The sequence below is a fragment of the Pinus tabuliformis genome, chromosome 9 (genome assembly GCF_031772625.1).
Source record: "Pinus tabuliformis cultivar Carrire ecotype Pingquan chromosome 9, CPIR1, whole genome shotgun sequence".
Taxonomy (NCBI): domain Eukaryota; kingdom Viridiplantae; phylum Streptophyta; class Pinopsida; order Pinales; family Pinaceae; genus Pinus; species Pinus tabuliformis.
The window spans coordinates 1,098,345,994-1,098,366,126 of record NC_142307.1 but is presented as its reverse complement, the minus strand read 5'-3'; the positions used below and the strand labels follow the sequence as shown (position 1 = coordinate 1,098,366,126).

General features: G+C 37.3%; 1 protein-coding gene across 1 annotated transcript in view; it reads left to right on the top strand.

Moving 5' to 3' along the window:
* The window catches only part of LOC149152503 (VIN3-like protein 2), a 36,994-nt gene extending 17,999 nt beyond the window's left edge, over positions 1-18,995 (top strand). The window contains exons 2-4 of the mRNA XM_089438139.1: positions 13,810-14,485; positions 16,587-16,903; positions 17,351-18,995. Coding sequence (XP_089294265.1) covers positions 13,810-14,485; positions 16,587-16,903; positions 17,351-18,825 — 2,468 coding nt within the window. The 3' untranslated portion in view covers positions 18,826-18,995. The remainder of the gene's footprint in view (positions 1-13,809; positions 14,486-16,586; positions 16,904-17,350) is intronic.
* Positions 18,996-20,133: the final 1,138 nt, after the last annotated feature.

Below are 20,133 nucleotides of genomic sequence, written 5' to 3'. Positions count from 1 at the left end.
CGTATCTTCCGATGCAATCATCGTCAGATGTTACCTGTCTAATCGAATGGCTATTGCGTCAACCGCTCGCCAACGAGCTTGACCGATCTCCACCGTTGATCAATTCTGTGTGATCCAACGGCTATTGCGCAATCTCGCACAAATTCTTGCACGATTGTTATCAAGATGCAGACACGCGAGAAAAGTAGTTTTCTCGTGCTATGTGTCGACCGCTAAGGTTAATTGCGTGATTTATAGAAATATCGCTTCCCACCTTTAGGGCGCGCGAAATACCACTTCCCACTTGGGAATACTGCTCCATCCGTCTGTTAACACGTGGTGTTAATCTCCGCCATTCCTCTTCTGCCATTATTATCCGTCGATCTGGTTGATCCGACGGTTTCCACTGTGTTGTTCAATCGACTCCAGTTGCGATTGAAACTCTCCTCCGTTGATCTGTTCTCAGATCTAATGGATCTCTCATTCGCTTATTGATGGAATTGCGTTACAACACAAATTTATCTATGCCATACTTCATAGGAACTTCATCCCTTACACTCGCACACGCATATTAATCAATTTACAGTAAAGAACGTATACGTAAACAATACACAAACACAAAATTCAGATAACACACATATTTAAATTATATACAGAACTCGATTATAGGCTAAGGCCTCACGGTTCAAATCACAAAATGCCTTGCGGCTACATTGATACCTATCTATATCTTTCACATAACACAAACTCTCTTATATAGGAAATTACAAAGGCGTGGATCATCTAGGATCCACGATTTCCTCCCACAAATCGCTCAATCATACCCCTAAATCTCTCTATTCGCATACATGGCAGATAATTATATTTAATCAAGCTTTCTAGAGACTTATCAATTCCATCAATTTAGCTTTGTTTAAATAGAATTTGCCCCGGTTTGCAATGATTGTCCACGTTTCCTCTTTCACAACTTTGAATTTAAATTTGGATTAAGAGTTCTCCGATGCTCTTGCATCAGACTCCCAAGGTACAAAAATTTATGACCTCCCGGTCATATGCTTCCTTCATCCCTTAGCAATTCTATCCACATCCTCTGTGGAATTGCCTTTACAATCTTTCCGTGAGCTACAACAATACCTCAACAGTAACAAGTCCTCCTTGCTACACGATACCTCACCAAGCTTCTCTCCTTTGAGCTTAGTCTTTCGACATCTCTCTGGTTCTCTCTTCTTTGGAACCATTTGAGCACTCCTGGCTCTAAGCTGCTGCAATCTTCTCAACTTCTTCTGCCGCTACTTGTACGACAATATAAAGACCACAAACTCACCAATCTTCAACATAACTGTACCTCCTTTTGCACGCAAACTCTTTCTCGCAGGAAACCTTTCCCTGCTCTGATCCCAAATGATGACAACAAAATTGCATCTTTACACAATTCGCAGACCTGTGGGTTATGGGCCCACAACATTTTATTATTTTATTTATCACATCTGGAATGAACACGATTTCTTTGACGTTTATGACTGGAACCCAAATAAAATTTAACCCTCTTTGATAACATATCGAGTCCGCTCAGGTCCGTTAACCCACGCACATGTTCACGTGCGATTATCGTCCGATCAATCAACCATCGAACGGTCTTGATGGCCGAAACTCAACGAGGTTTTAATCTTGTTGTATAAAACCTTATCGCGTCCATTTCTAATTTTAACTCACGTGTATCTTCCGATGCGATCATCGTCAGATCTGACCCGTCTAATCGAATGGCTATCGCGTCACTTGCTCGCCAACGAGCTTGGCTGATCTCCACCGTCGATCAATCCTGTGTGATCCAACGGCTATCACGCAATCTCGCGCATATTTTTGTATGATCGTTATCAAGACGCGAGCACGCGAGAAAAGTAGTTTTCTCGTGCTATGTGTCGACCGCTAAGGTTAATTGCATGAATTATAGAAATAACGATTCCCACCTTTAGGTCGCGCGAGATACCACTTCCCACTTGGGAATACTGCTCCATCCTTCAGTTAACACGTGGTGTTTATCTCTGCCATTCCTCTTCTGCCATTATTATCCGTAGATCTGGCCGATCCGACGGTTTCCGCTGTGTTGTTCAATCGACTCCAGTTGCGATTGAAACTCTCCTCCGTTGATCTGTTCTCAGATCCAACGGATCTCTCGTTCGCTTATCGGTGGAATTGCGTTACAACACAAATTTATCTCTGCCATACTTGTTTAAGGTGAAGTTCATAAGAACTTCGTCCCTTACACTCGCACACGCATATTAATCAATTTACAGTAAAGAACGTATATGTAAACAATACATAGACACACAAAATTCGGATAACACGCATATTTTAATTATATACAGAATTCGATTATAGGCTAAGGCCTCACGGCCCAAATCACAAATTGCCTTGTGGCTACATTGTATACCTATCTATATCTTTCACATAACACAGACTCTCTTATATAGGAAATTATTAAGGCACGGATCATCTAGGATCCACAATTTCCTCCCACAAATCGCTCAATCATACCCCTAAATCTCTCTATTCGCATACATGGCAGATAATTACATTTAATCGAGCCTTCTAGAGACTTATCAATTCCATCAATTTAGCTCTGTTTAAATAGAATTTGCCCCGATTTGCAATGATTGTCCGTGTTTCCTCTTTCACAGCTTTGAATTTAAATTTGGATTAAGGGTGCTCCGACGCTCCCACATCAGAAAAGTTATGTTGATGTGGAGACGTCAATCGGAGCTGCAAGTGTTCATGGTGAGGCAGGTCATTTTCCTCTAAGGAGGATGGCTTTGAGATGTCCCAATCGCATGGCCAAGTCACAGTGCTCCATATCCATGTCTTGATTCTCTACCATGATGTCTTGAGCGACATATAGATCTCCTTGCGGGCTTCATGGATGTCTGCTGGCACTTGGCGCAAGCGGGCTTTCATCTGCCAGTAAAGCTCTATTGTACAGAGGTATTGATTTTGCCTACTGCGGGTGTGTCTAGACTCTCGGATCAGGGAGCCATTCAATAGTTGAGGCAAGAATCTCAACGCTTATGAAATCATTGCGGTTTGCCATGGCTGCAGTGGTGGCACAATCTAAGCCCCTCTGGATAGGGCTAGGAGCGTTGGCATGAAATCTCCTTGTTGTCGTGAAGGCTCTATATCGGGCCTTGACATTGCCAGTGCCTCAGTTTGTAGAGCCTCAGCACATGGTGGGATGGGGAATAGAGCAAGAAAATATACATGATTGTGAAGCAGGAGCAATGGCATAAAAGAGAAAGGCTTAAGACTTCGACTAAAAGGACAATGGAAACCAAACAAGGAGGGGTCCTAGGGGCCGCAAAGTTGCGGTGAGTGCCAACCAACATGAAACGGGAGGTGGCCATAACATACATACATATGTAGGTAAAGGGATAAAATATGCAATTTATACAATGCATGCTAATTTTCAATAAGGCCTTTTTACGTTTTTGAAATTGCTCACAAAACCTAAACAAGTATTTCAATTGTTTTTAGATCCTTGAAAGGGCATTGAGGGATTTTTAGCTTTCTCTAAAATTGTGTTTGGATGTTTATTGGTGGTGTTGTCCATCATGAAGGGATCTCTTGGTGTTCCATGTCGCATACCGAGATAAAAAGTCAAAACTATTTAGAAGTGACGTGTGATTTATGTAATTAATAAAGAAAAGTTTAATTTCTAAATAAAGGAATATATGTAGGGTAATTGTAATATGTCGAAATAAAGGTTTACTTTGGTGACGTATTCTTTGAAAGCATATAACTTGTTGAATATTGATCAAAAGGATGGACTATTCATTTTCCATCCAATTGTCCATGGTGGTTATGGTCTTTCACATAAAGAGGTCTTTGGTAGGTCATGATATCCTGGCTATTGACACAATGATTCAACTTGATTGCAATTTTTGTACGCTGTCTTAATATCACACTAGTACTGATCCTACCAAGAAAATACATGGATATATACAATATTTTTATTTTTTATTTTTTTCACACATACAATTGATTTTTTTTTAGTGTGGTGCATGTGTGGTTCACATGCATCGAAGATTCATGGCCACTATATTCATGGAGAGTGCCAACCAACACATAAATAGGTCTTTAGTAAGTCATCAATTCCATTCTATTGGTTCATGGTGGAGGTATTTAGTAAGTCATCAATTCCATTCTATTGGTTCATGGTGGTTATGGTCTTCCACGTAAAGAGGTCTTTGGTAGGTCATGAATCATGATATCCTGGCTATTGACACAATAGGTCAACTTGATTACAATTTTTGTACGCTGTCTTAATATCACACTATTACTGATCTTACCAAGAAGGCCTATGGATATATATAATATTTTTCCTTTTTATTATTTTCATATATATAATTGATTTGTCTTTTTAATGTATAGTTCATATACGTCTTATATTGGTGGCAGATTTTTTTGAAGGGATCATTTTCCGCTGGCTCATTTGCAGAACCTAATCCCAAGAGTGTCAAGAAAAATTGACCCCGTGACCTCCCATTAGCAAAGTAATTTTAATAATGGGAACTCGATCAATTAAGCTAACCCTTAGAGCTTACATATACAATTATATTAATATACAAAAATTTACTATTTAAAATAAAATAACGTAATGAAATTCTTTCTTCTAAAAACATTAACCCATTAACCCCATTAAGTAGTCACCCCCTTAATTAATTATTGTAATAACTCACTTGAGGTGACAACATCATCATTGCATTCAAGGACATCTTCTTGATATTGAGGTTGTTTTTCTTTCGATAAGAGCCATTCTCAGAGTCTTAGGGGAAGTCTGGATATTAATTTGATTTGTATTATTTCTAATAAAAGTTTAATGGTAAATGAAGTAAATTAATTTTATTTATGATGTCTGATTATATATCATATTCTTTCATTATGATGACTTTAGAAGCTTTTAGTATGAACCATACAAGCGATTACATGGAAAATATATTATACGTCTACTTTCGCCAATGTTTGAGGTAAGACTTTGTGTTTCTATTTCCTATGGGAAAATGGATATTTTGGTAACTTCTTTGGGATTTGTTTGTATCTCCTACGTTGATGTTTGTAACTTGAGTAGGTAATTTTGAATATATTTAAGTAATTTGAGTAGGTATTTTTGCATAAATTTAAGTGTTTGGTTTTGCAAGAAATCATCTTATAGCCATTGAATTTTAGCAGATTACTTTAATCATTAAAGTAATTTTTTTTATAAGAAAAAAGTGAGTTTAATGTAATTTAATGTAAAGGTTATTTGCATTATTGAATTAGATAAATTTTAATTATTGAACTTAATTGAGGTGAGATTTAATCTCAGCCCTGAATCACTTTAAAATTAGAAGCGAGATTTAATCTCAACCGTGAATCACTTTAAAATTAGAGTTGTGCATTTCGTCATAATTTAAGCTTATAAAAGAAGGGCAAGCCAAGAGAGAAGACACAACACATAGGGCCACAAAGCATGAGAGACATCTTAGTGGCGGGTGGAGAAGGGCTTCTACTCAAGTGTGCTGGGTCTGATGATAGTGCAACGGGGCAGCAAGAATCCAGATCAGCCAAATCTGGGGTTTGATCAGCTGGATCGGAACCAGAATGTTGTATGTATTTTCCTTAGTTTGGACAATTTTCCCAATAAAGAAGCCTAAGTAGGTTCTGATTAATAAAATGAAAAACTGTTGATTGGGCAGAATTTTCTGTGTGCTTGTACAAGATTGGTTGATTTAATGTGCTTCTGCTGAATATAAATTTCTGCTTATGTTAAGAACCCAATTGTAGTTTTTCTCAGTAGATCTGTGATAAATTTGCTAAAACAATTAATTACCAAGTTCAAAAACTAACATCCTTGTGGGAAGTGAAAATTTTGGGTAACTTCGTGGAAACGGAATATAATGATTCTTTTTATGGGACATTGCCATATTATGCCCACAATGGATGCAACCAACAATTAATGAGCCCTACTCCGAACAGAGTATTGGGCATTGACCAAGTTATTTGCGAGTTGTGACTATTACTTGGGAGTTTGAGGATGAGCATGCTTGCTAACATCCAAGGGTTTCCAACATACTAGTCAATTATTGCGTACCCTTGGACTCCCATGTGTAACATACAAGCTAGTCTAAATGTCTCTCTCGTATCAAATTTGGTGCAGGAGCATGAAGTTGATGGGTAACATTCCGTAGTCAAACTTATTGCAACCATATGCTTGATTCCTCTCCTTTATGCCTGATCACCTAATTTGTATATATGGACTTTTGGATTATTTTTCATATCTTAATGGAGACCCATTGAGTTCTTGGTTGTTTTTGGAAACTTATTGACTAATATTGAATTTGATAAATTGTACATTAATATTGTAATGTTCTAGGTAAAAACATTAGAATGGCAAGGCTTTCATACAAAGTCACATAATTTGGACTTGGCCATGACTTGACAAACTTAATAAAGTCCATTCATATATGATTTCAAATTTTCTTCAGATATTTTATGTTTGTTTTATATCTTCATGAAGCGAGGAAAAGAGAGATGGACATAACTAAGGTCTGGTAATCTGAAAGGCATTGTGTAGCCAAGTGAAGGACGAATAACACAAATGGAAAAAACTGAAAAGAAAGAGGTGTATTGATAAAGATCTCAATGCGAAAGAAATCCCAACATAGTGACTGGTCTTTAAAGCTTGTAACACCTCCCAAACAAACACAAGCTATCAAAGACTGTAAGATAGGAGAGCAAGGCTATCACGGAAGACCACTATGTTTCACGAGAAATAGAAAAAAGGCCACAAAATAGGATATTGAGGAAGAACCTCTTCTTCCGGACCGCAAGACTTTAAACTGAATGTACAACTTAATCAACGAGCGGACCAGGTATTACTTTGCAATTAGTTCTGCTCTTCAACGAGTTAATGACATAATAATAATAAAGAACAAAAGGTATACTCTAGCGTGGAATTCATCATCCCAGATATCAAATTGTCTTTTTATTCAGGGCATGTGGCTATTTTGATCAATAATTCAAATTCTGGTGGATCTCCAGTGAGACATATACCTGCAGCCAGGAGATAACAGTTGCTATGGAGACAAAGATTTCGAGATAGGATAAGATAATCTTTTTAAGATTTATGACGTATATCACAATAAAACTCTCAAGGAACCATAGTGAATTACCCAAACAAATCATCCTTCAAGCCAAATAATATCACAGATATGAAAGGGAATGTAAGCATTTGTCATTGATTCCTATGACAGACGGGGAAAATTCTTCTGCGCATACCATAAGTCATGATTTAACTTTCCAGATCACGAGTTCTGATTGGAGTGGCTAGTAGAAGAATTTTTCCGAATCGCTTGAGTCAAACTCGCCGTTGACTGAGTTTGACTCGTCTGGGTCCCTAGGATGCCTTTGAAACCCCCTTCAGTGCGATTTCAGTGATTGTTTCAGCAAACAATCTACCATTTGCCGGTTGGCTGCAAGTGACAAACACAGCTACAGAGAGCAAAGTTACCTCCTCTTGCATTGAGGACTTGACAAACCTTGAATGTCCAACGGCCCAAGTTAGGCTTTGTTAAGTATAGTATTTACTAATTGAGTTAACTTTTTATAAGCAGATAGTTCCAGTTATTGGTTTGTGCTCAAGACGGGAGAAACTGCTTTTTAAATATTTATAATATTCAGTATTTATTAATTTTTATATGGAGTTTGTTCTAATTATTGGTTGAAAACTTGAATCCTTTTTTAACTCATGTCAGATACTACGGAATTTTGGATATAATCTTTTATAATTTTTTATATTTATCTAATTGTTTTCAATTTATCTTGATCCGATTAAAACTCTTTGTTCTTTTACTTTGCCAAGTTTTACCAATTCAAAACGTGACTTTGGGGCATACGTTACCTAAAAAAGATCCTTTATTTGCCAGGTTCTCTAAAAAAGATCCACATTCTGTATTCCATCTTTATCCTCTTTCTCCTCTGCAGGAGGGATTTATTCAGAGGAAGACTTCCTCTAAAAGCATGACTTTTTTTGTTATTTGGAGACTCTTGAAATGTGATTGACTAATGAACTTGGGCCTCCTTTCCCTCTGGCATTGGCTGATCAACATGAACCTCATCATCCATAACTTCTGCCTATAGGGAATACAGGACTTCATATCTGTTACTGGAGGAAGGTTGCCAGTGAGAATTTGGCTTACTAGCTTGCATTTTCACTAATGCTTCTTGTGTTTTCTTGAAACTGGCTTGAATGCTCTTTTTTCATCATTACTCTAAGGAGATGGTGGAGGATCTAAGGAAGGTTGAGAAGCTGAAACCTTAGGACAACGTTTTGCAAAGTGTCCATATTCATGACAAAAATTACACTTAAAGGGAACCTACTCATAATCCAGGGTCTGAAGGGTGGGATCATCCATCCAAATTTAGCTGAATCGCTTTAGGAAGACCTTTCGAAAAATTCATTTTAACACAAATTCTAGCACAAGAGAAGTTATTAGCATTTTCCATAAAACTAGAAATAAATTGGCCCATTCTATCTCTTATAGCCTTGAAAATATCTTCACCCCAACAAAGAAGGGGGATCTATGGCAATCTGATCCACACTGGTGCTGAAGAAATTTCCTTAGTAGGATTGATATCCAAACACGAGTGGGTGAGAAACATTCCTCTGGTACCCATGATCTAAGGCCCAACCTGTAGATCTGATCTCTATCCTCCTGGTTTTCAAAAAGAAAAACATAATACCCATTTCCACAATAGTAAATATCAATGGGTTCATGATTTACCCAGTTAGCAGTAAACCATTCGTCAACACAACCATAGCTAGGCCAAAGGCCAGTAAGCTTACTAATCAACCCTCTTTCATTTAATGAAGTCACATTCTTTTTTGCAGAGGAGGAAAACGCTGGATCAAAAGGAATTGACTGTCTTTTTCACAAAGTTACTTTGTTTGATCCATTGAACAAGAAATATTCTCAACCGTTTAGGAGCTGGAAAAGCACCACCAGACCATATTATGGCAACATAAATCAACACTAGAAATAGCAAGCAAACCTGCGTTCAAACTACATTTGACACATCTATGTTGTCACCCAGAGTTGATTAGAAACATCGAGGAAGAGTGACTTGTAGATCACGCTTCAATGCGACAAAACAAAACTCCCTCGAAACCCTCACAGCAATCAAGGCCGACGCGAGTCAATCCATGAGTAAGAAGCTACTTCACAGAGCACTGCACCAACAGGGCGAACAGGATGACGACGATGTTGTCTAATCACATAATCTAGGCGCAATAGGGTTAGAGGGCGGCTAGGGTTTCCCTAGTCACGGAAAGATGGATTCTGCAGAGCTGTTATTGATGTATATTATTAACAAATGTGAGACAATTTACTCAAGTGATAATGGTCATCAAGATATCTAGTGCATTCTAGCAAGTGTAAAATAGGCCCAAGTGGAATTTCATCTGCTGAGTACAAGGTAATCTACCAATGATGAAAATAGGCCCAAGGTGCTATTGAATCTAGGTCAAGCTCTTAGAGCAATGTGTCATAGTCGATAAGAGATGACCTTTTAGTGAGAAGTCAATGGAGACCTTGCACAATGGCACGAGTAATGAGTAGAGATACTTATGATATTGAGAACAACTCAGGACAACTGGCAATAAAACAAAGGTTTGTATTCTTTTCCTCCTCTATTTTTATGATATTATTTTTAGTTTGTTTGTTGTTGTGTATTTTAGCCTGAAAAAGAATAAAAGAATGTTAAAATGCAATGGAGGAAATGAGGGTGGAAATGAGTGTTGTGGGGCAAGCAAGTGGTTCCAAGCAAATAGAACATACGCAAAACGTAGGAAGAATGTGCAAGATATGGACACCTGAAAAAGAATAAAAGAATGTTAAAATGCAATGGAGGAAATGAGGGTGGAATGAGTATTGTGGGGCAAGCAAGTGGTTCCAAGCAAATAGAACATATGCAAAACGTAGGAAGAATGTGCAAGATATGGACACTCAATTTTATTATATTTGATTTTTTGCGTCTTCAATGCTATTAAAGCTTGAAAAAAATAAAAGAATGTTAAAATGCAATGGAGGAAATGAATGTTGTGGGGCAAGCAAAGTAGTTTCCAGCAAAACATAGGAAGAATGTGCAAGATATGTACACTCATTGGGGTGTTTCCTCCCAGAATACAGAGTCCTAGGCTGCATTTATTATATGCAAAGGTTAAGTGGCTGAAGAGAATGCATGAGTAGTGAGTAAAGTGAATATTAGACTCAAAAGCTCAAAAGCACATGCAACGATATGCAATGCAACAATACAACTTCAAACTTAAAAATGGGTGCCTCATTGGAAATGGTGAGCAATAGATTAAGAAGTTGTACGGCTTCAATATTCAATGCAAAGTCATAGCAATGCTAAAAGGCTCGCAAACCTAATGAAAAAATTCAACGTAGATGCCAAAATTGCAAGCAAGGCTCTAACCTCAAAACATAAGGCAACGAAATTGTGAATATTTGAAGAAGCCTGGGGAGAGAAGTCTTCACCCCACCAAGGAAATACTGCAAGAGTATTGTTATAGATCCATGGACCCTGCTGAATGATGGACATGCAACTGGCAGAGTCCCTAAATCAAAACATGAAGAAATTATTGTTTAGATTCCAAATGCTAATCATAGTATTAAAAACTAGTCCGGTCACACCAAAAATTGGTCAAACTAGCCGGTTAGCTCTTTGAGATATCAAACCGGTCCAATAAATCCAATTTGTTGGCTGGTCAGGACCGATTGAGTACCAAACCTGCCAGTTTTGGTACCAAATCGGTTAAATGGTCCTGACTGACCGATATTGTAAAAAACTGGCCAGTTTGGAAGCCACATGGTTGGGCATGTTAATGGGACATGCATGTGGTTTTTGGAGGTAGTTTTTGGTAAACCATGGCATTGTCCCTCCTAAATCTGGCTCCCTAAGCTTATAAAAGGATGCCTAAGCTCTTATTTGCCTCACACATTTGACTTCTAGTGTTAGTGAGCATATGAGAACTTGGACAATTCTGCAACAATATTGAGTTTTGGAGAAACAACAAGAAGTCTGGAGGTTCTTTGTCTTCTTGGAGCTGGTTTGGAGTTGTCTAGTGGAGTTGGGGGGTGTTGAGCCCGATGCAAATTTTGTAGTTGAATCAGGAGCTGAAGGAAGTGAACCACCAAGACCAAGCATGGCACATGGTGACTTGGGAGGGAAGCAGTAGTCGTGCAACTTGGCAAAATCGTGCTTCTAGTTTTGCTAGGCTTAGTTGTTGCTCATGCTACTACTAGTACTGCTATTGAGGCTGGAGAGGAGTTTGAGGAGTCCGCAAACTCTGATCTAGATGATGTTTATGTAGCTATTGGTGATGATCCCATGTATAGTAGTGGTGATGAGTTCGATAAGTGATCATGTTGATCAGTGATTTGTAGTGGCCTAGTAGCTTGAGTAGTAGCATTGATTTTGGACTCTAGAGGCCATTTAGAGCCTCATTGTAGCATTGTTTTTGGACTCTAGAGGCCATTTAAAGGCTCATTGCAGCATTGTTTTTGGACTGTAGAGGCCATTTAGAGTCTCATTGGTTATGTATTTTGTCGATGATATCATTGATATGTATTGCACTCGGTGCCATTTTATTATATGCACCTTTACATTGTATATAGATGAAAAGACTTAAATATTTTGTCTCTAATGATTTGGAATCATGGTTGTAATCTTAAAAATAAGTTTTTTCATTAAAAATTAATTATTTATGTATTTTTCCAATTCTGGTTTATTGAATCTGGTTCCATCCAGTTTGATCTGGCTCTGGTTGGAATCATGGTTAGATAGACGACTGGTTCGATGGTCGGTTCCGGTTTTTAAAACTATGATACTAACCACATGCCATTCAAATGTCTCTCAAGCTCCCAAACTCCAGTCCGTTTCATGTTCACCGAAGGGATGCAACCGACAAAAATAAATAATCAACCAGATCATGTATCCTAAATTCAAGAGAAATAGATAATTAACAAGATCATGCACACTAAATTCAAGACAAGCTTCCTCATATTGATAAGATAAGTAGTATTCTTTAACAGATTTCAGGAGGAGCAGAAACATTCAAGACAAATACATAATCAACAAGATTGTGCACACTAAATTCAAGACAAACTTTTTCAGATTGATAGGGAGTATTTTTAACGGCTTTCAGAAGGAGTAGAAAAAGTATCCTGTGGATTGGTTCCAAATTTGCGGGCCTACTTGGGAGATATTACCCTCAGAGCAGTTGTTGCAGAATGCCCAGCAGTGGCGCTGTTGGCCAGTTTGATGCTCTCCTCTTACTGGCAGGAAGGGAGCAGCCTATGGAGAAAAAACTAAAGGTACCGTGCAAGGTATGGATCATGTGAAGCAGGATAGCAGTAATGAATCTGAAAATCTGTTGTTAATAAGACCGTAAATCTTTTCAAAATTTGACATTAGGTGTCTGTATGCCCACTTGATAATAACAGCAATGCATGGGAATTATGTTTCGAATTTAATGCAATGCTTGAATCAGGGATTCTCTTATATGCTTGTACATTTTAACTATTACATGTTAATATACAAATTTACTTTAAATTTCAGGTAATTCTTTGTTAAGGCGCTTAATACTTGGATAGTGATATCTTGCATATCTATTTTGAGGTTATTGGGTTTGATTTATATTCTTCAGTTCTATTTCTAGAGAATTTCACTTGCCACCCATTTTAATTTGGTTTTATCTCACGATGAATATATTGGTACCAGCTAGTTCTCGATCTGGAGGAAACTCATAGACAGTGGACACCCCATAATCCTGAACGTTGACCGTTTTTATAGCAGTTATGTTTGCATGTTCTAGTTCAGCATCTAAGCCCTAGCCCTTGTTTAATGTGAATAAGCATTCGCTGGTCATTGAAATGCAATGCTGATAACTATCATTCCCTGGTCATTGAAATGCAGTGCTGATAACTATCATTCCCTGGTCATTGAAATGCAATGCTCACAAATTTGATGCAACACATAATGAGACTCCCTAAATGCAATGCTCACAACTTTGATGCAACGCATAATGAGACTCCCTAAATGCAATGCTCACAACTTTGATGCAACACATAATGAGACTCCCTAATGGGATTAGACCTTGTAAATTGCATTGATCTGTCGCGAGTATATTTATTTTCTCGATTTCAGATGCCAGAGAAAGAGCTCTCTTTGTAAATATTACAATAACTAGTCAGTTACAAGTTACTTGCCGGAATCTGGATTCCAAATGCTTTTATTAAAACTGTACTCCTTGAAGAATATTTTTCTGAAGATGAATATGTCCCGATGTGATTGTAGGAAAGGCATATTCTTGTGAGGATTTGAAGCTTTTTTTTGGTATATTTTGGCTTTCTTGGTGGCTTGGATAAGAACTTGTAGTTTCAAGTGAAAATCCTTCAGAATCATACTTTTGAACTTTCTAACAGATCTCTATCTTTTGAAAATAGTTCATGGCACACTTTATTTTCCCATAGTTTGAACCGTCCTTTTCCGGGATTGAAAACGTTGTAAGTGGTAAGAAAATCTGTTCATCCATATTATTGAGCTCATGCAGTAACATGATCTGTTTATCCATATTCTTGAATAAAAACAGATAAGTTTCTTTTTCATTGATGCCATGGAATAAGCAGTCACATGCAAGATGGAATTGACTAGCATTTGTAAATATTTTGTATTTGCTGCATTGTAGGCTTTTTCAATACTTCTATGTTCATTTGTTTCCTATTTTTCTTCTTGCAGGTTCTATTTTGGAGGCTTCAAGACCTGATGGTCTGAGTATGCCAGAAAAACATGAGTTAGTGTATGAGATTGCTAGGGGTTCGGAAGGTGGCCCCGAAATACTTCAGTCCTGGACACGGAAAGAGCTTTTGCATATCCTCTGTGCGGAGATGGGAAAAGAGAGGAAGTATACCGGCTTGCCAAAGTGGAAGATGATAGAACATCTTCTGAAAATTGTAGCATTGAAGAAATCAAGACCACAAGAGACCGCACGAATCTCTTTGGTGAGCTCGACTCCAGCAAATGCGCCAGGTCCCTTTCGGAGGCAGAGAAAGAGGGAACATCCATCGCGACACCCAGAAGCTACAGCACTATCCCTGTGTGCTAACGAGGCAGATACTAATGTGACTCGTGTTTGCAAAAACTATGCTTGTAGAGCTGTTTTAAGTTTGGAAGATAGATTTTGCAAACGGTGCTCCTGCTGCATTTGCCACAAGTTTGATGACAACAAAGATCCTAGTGTTTGGTTGGTTTGCTCCTCAGAGTCACCCAGTGACGGTGTTTCATGTGGCTTATCTTGTCATCTTGAATGTGCCCTTCAGCATGAAAATTCAGGCATAGCTAAGGTTGCACAGCATATGCAGCTAGATGGAAGCTATTGTTGTCCATCTTGTGGCAGAGTCAGTGGGCTTATGGGGTAATTGGTTTTCTTATTCCTTATCTTCAATATTCACCATAGTTATCTATTTGCATATCCCGCTGATATATTCTGTGCATATACCAAGGCCAACGATATTGTAGGGTATACATGGCCAAACTTTATAGTATTTTCTGATTAGCAAGCAATTTGATATACTACAGTGACTGAAGTTAGCATCATATCAGATCTTATGAAATAGTTTTCTTTAAGATTCTCATGGGCTGCAGTTTACACAAGGCTTTCGTTCATGCATTCTATTGTAGTCAGGTCACGAAGCTGGTTTATTCAACAGTGAGATTTTCATTTAGCTCAAATGTGGCACCCATTTTGTTGCAAACAATATAGCCAGACAGCATGATAGTTGGTACTAACTCGTACCTTGTTGCGCTGAGAGAAATGGGATGCTCTTACAGCATAGTGACGGGAGAGATGTTCGACTCTTCCTCCATTCATCTTCCATTCATCTATGTAACACTAATTAAATAAAATGGAAGAAAATTTGACATCTGATGTTCTTTTTTCCTTATATTATCATTCATTGCTGAGACTTCCCTCTATCCTTGAAAAAGAGGCCGCGTTACAGGCTATGCATAGAAGTGACCTAGATAACAGGCCACAATTTCTCACATCCTGAATCAAAGATTCTAATTAGGACATGTAAAGCTATGATAAGCACTATTGCACATGTTTTATTCCACTGAGAACTGAGAATGCTATAGCTTCAAGCTCAATGGTGTTGCTCGTGCGTTTCATTTATTGGCATCCCTCTCTGAGGGCATGGGAATGTGGAATGGACGTTTACAGCTCACCCTCCCCCTCTGAGAAGGATTTGTTTGATCCTTTTAGGAGGGTGATTTGGAGAGCACAAAATTATTAGTGGCTATGCTGTGATTGAAAAGTGCAGTCCTCGCAAATCAGTGGAAAACATGGGTGCCTAATAAGCATGGATTATTAGCATGGAGATACATTTTAGACTTGAGCTTTGCCGGTTTAACATAAAAATTGTTTGGCATTCATATAAATTTTTATTGGTAATAGGAATTAAAAATTGTTTGGCATTCACATAATTTTTTTATTGGGTAATAGGATCGGTAGGATATAATTTTATCGTGAGCCCAATTTTAACCCGATCAACCTTATTATCGGAGATTCTTTAATGTTAGCCAAAGCTTCCAAGAGAATAGTGTCATTGTGCCGAGAGATGCCGAGAGATGCTCTACCTTTCAGTATAAAGGTAATGTGTAGGTGTAATATAATGTCAAATTTATAAGATGTAAAAGATTTTTTTTTCAAGTTTTTGTGATGCATAATGTATTAAGCAAAGTTTTTCTGTAGAAATTACATAAGAGAAATTTTTGGTCGACGCATTTAGAACCAACAAGTGTGGTTCATCTGGCCCTGATGATGAACCACACTTGTTGATTCGAAACACGTTGGCCAAAAATTTTTCTTATTTGATTTCTACTGGAAGACTTTGGTTAATGTAAAAGATTGATAAACATTTACATATAGGTTAAAAATAATAGAGCCCAGTGTAGAGTAGATGTTGTGTTTGTAAAAAGTTAAAAATAATAAAATTCAATTTGTTACATTGTAATTTTACTTTTATTAATAAAATTACCAATAACTTTTTAGATAAAAGAAAATCATAATATACATATTACATTAAAATATATAAGATATAAGTAGCAACCATAAGTTAAGATCTATTTTACAATGATTATTTAACTATATTTAAATTACATAAAAATAAAATATAATTAAACCAGCGTGGATTCATTTTAACTCTGGATTTATCAAGGTCAGAAAAAGATAAATTTGTCTGTGTGCAATTTTTTTTTCAAGTTTCACTATAAAAATGAAATTTGCATATCTTAACGCCTAATAAATCCAAAATTAAAATAAATCTTAACTATTATATTCATTATATAAAATAATGACCAAAAATTGGATGCAAGTTTTTTTTGGTTGACATTTTCCTTTCGTCTAAAATAGCTGCAAGGGCTTCCGCGAGCTTGATTTGTGTGCATATCCTCTTCATTTGTGACACGAGCTTAAACATTCCAGTGATCTAATTTCGTTGCTTCATTCTCTGCAGATGCTGGAAAAAACAGTTGACCATTGCAAAGGAGGCACGGAGGGTGGACATTCTTTGTTATCGTATCTCTCTGGCCCAGAGGCTTCTCAATGGTACTGAACAGTTCAAAGAACCCCATGACATTGTGCTCAGGGCAGCAAGAAAACTTGAAGAGGAAGTGGGACCTATAAATGGGGTATCTTCAACGATGGCTCGCGGCATTGTCAGTAGGCTTTCCTCTGGCAACGAAGTGCAAAAACTTTGTGCACTGGCTATTGAGAAAATGGAATCTTTGGCTTCATTGGTATCTTCGCCGGGAAAGGATTTGACGTTGAGAGGTGAGACTACGTTTTTAGTGTCTGTATGCACAGTTTATAAGAAAATTTTCCCAGAGTTAAATCATTTAGCAATTTTTCATGCGTATTTTTTTTCTTTTCAGCCACATTATAAAAGAGTAATTTTACAGGAAAGCTTTGGTATGGCCTATGTAGAAAAGGCTTTTTTAAGGGATGTAAAATAAATAATATTTTATTAAGGGATTTCAAATGTGTAATTTTTTTATGGGAGGCATTGAGGATGGAGTTATTTTTGGGAATTAAATTATTTAAAGAGCGTTTAAACTGGATCAAGTTTTACCATTAATAAATAAACTGTTCTTCTATCCAATATTGAAACTGGCCTAGCTTAGATTCAAGCCTAGTTCGAAAACAAAAAAATAAGACATTTTGTATTGTCAAAATAAATGTAATATTCGGAATGTAATGTGATTTCTTTTGTTCCTGCAGCAGAGGATTCCTTACCCGCTGCTTGCAGAGTAGAATTTGAAGGAATTTCATCAACATCTCTTGTAGTTTTGTTCAAAGAAATTGATCCAAAGTCAGCCGAAGATGTTATTGGTTACAAACTGTGGCACCGTACAAGCAGAGACTTGAAATATCCAAAGGAAATTAGTTGTGTTCTTCCCCGAACACAAACAAGAGTTCGAATTTCAAATCTTCGCCCCTGCACAGAGTATGCCTTCAGGATTGTTTCATATACTAATAGAGGGGACTTGGGTCTCAGTGAGGCTAAATGCTTCACCGAAAGTGTGGAAGTATTTCGCAGAAATATTAGACCATCGACCAAACAAGTCCTTAAGAAGCCTGGAAACACGGGTACGGAAGATTTCAGGTCCCCGAGTGCAAAGGGTGAACTTGAAAGCCAGCCTAATGAAGGTTTCTCAAGTTTTAAAGTTAGAGACCTTGGCAAGATTTTCCGTGCAGCTTGGGTTCAAGAACGTGACTTAATTTCCAAAATTGACTGCACTGAGAAGAACATGCCAATCAACCCATTTAATTGTTTTGAAAAAGCTGAGGCTTGTGATTCAGATAAACCATTTGTCTCCAGTGATGGCGAAGTAAATATTGTTTTAACGTCACCGTTGGAGGTATCTAGAGATGATCAGATTGGCTGTAACTTGGTTCAAGTTGCAGAACCCGCAGGTGGACAAGCGGAGTCAATTTCTGCTTTAAATGAGGAAAGTGTCATGGCAGGAATGGGAACAGTGAAAATGTCACATGCTCGTCGAAGATCTCAAAAGGATTCATCAAAATCAAATATTCAGAGTCACGCAATCAAACTGTCGAAAAAGGATCAAGAATATCAATCTAAGGTGACAATTTCAAAGAAAATGCCGATTAAGAGAAAGTGTAATCTATTAGCTGCAAATGACCTGGCGGTTTTACCTTTGGATTGTTCATATCCTGTTTTTCCTCTGGACACATGCAAGTCAGATGATCCAAAAACTAGAATATTAAGGAATGGACGCGCACATTCTAATGGTAGTGACTCAGAAAATTGGGCTGTGCAGCCAATCAGAGAAGTTCCTGCTGTTGAGTCACAAAATGTTGTCTCAAGGAAAAGAAGTCTAAGTACATATGGTGATTTGCACGGCTGTGATGGGGCTCTACTGAATGGTTGTCATGAATCTCCATCAGACACACCCGATTGTCTGGAAAAGAAATATGAAGATAGCGTGGGAGTGATTCGCTGGTTGGAATGTCGAGGTCATATAGAGGAAGAGTTCAGAAAGAAATTCCTCACATGGTTCAGCGTGCGCGCAACATCTGAGCAGAGGGGGATGGTTTATGCTTTTATTGAGAATTTGCTAGACGATCCAGCTAGCTTAGCTGAACAGCTGGTCGATACTTTCTCGGACATGGTCTCTAAGAAGAGGCCGCAAAGTTTACCCAATGGGTTCTGTACCAAGTTGTGGCATTGAAAATCGGAAAAGTTAGAGCAATGGCAGCTCACATTGATTCAGATATCTTAATTTTTCATCATTGTTGTAATCATAGTCCTATTAATTAGATTCTGATTATAACCGTGATAAATTTGTACAGTATTTTTCTCGTTTACATGATATACAATTCTACATCTCATTGTCTGCAATTTGGGTCAACAATCTGGCAAAACCTTGCCTGTTAATATTTCACTATAATTAGTTCGAACATATCTATGTCCATAACAACGATGGGAATGTTTATGTCGCTAAACAATTTCACTTCTTAAGTTGTTTTCCATAAGTCTCGTCTCTCACACCAGTGCTTAGGGATGAAATTTGATGGACAAAATCACACCGGAGTTTAGGGTTGGAATTTTTCCATGTAAGTCTCTCACACCAGTGCTTAGGGATGAAATTTGATGGACAAAATCACACCAGAGTTTAGGGTTGGAATATGATGGACAAATTTTGATGTGCCAAGTTAATTAGTGAGTCAAACACAATAAAAAAATTTCTCCACCTAACATTCTGGGTTAAAATATCAAAATTAATATTAGAGATAAAAAAAATATTAATTTCAGAAACTGTCACATTTAATGACAGCTGCTTTAGATTTGAAATTCCTATTCTACGGGTGCCTACCCTTTTACACGTGACTAACTTATATATAAAAATATGAGCCCACCCTTTTAAATGTGACTAATGCATATATAAAAATATGACCTTTGACACGTGACTATATCATGTAAATAACCGTATATATAAAAATAAATATAAAGAAATATATATATATATATAATAAAAATAAAAACCATATGACTGGAACAATAAACATCCTGTTAGAATTTGGGATCCCGGTTCCAGTAATCTTGAGACGTCTCATCCTAAACTGAAATATGAATTTTTAATATAAAAAAAGGTAATTCCTGATCAGCCATTTTTCATTTAAACAAAAATAAAAACCATAAACTAAAATAAAATAAAATCATTAGTGGTCATTTTTGTGACGTTGGAGAACGAACATTCTGATTGTGAGGAGGTTTTCATGCTTAATCATAATATTTATTTTTAAAATGATTTTAATATAGCTATATATATTTGAACCAAGCATTTCAATATCTTAAAATTTTGCAGAATCTACTGGGTATATGTTTCTATAGGTTAAAAATTTGGTTTAATAGAGACGTTAGTAAATGTATCTGATATATGGTTGGTGTGATATAGAGATTAGTGTAGGTATGTAAGTTTTTTAATGAGAGTTTGTAAATGTATATGGTTAGTGTGATATAGGAGTTGGTACATGTA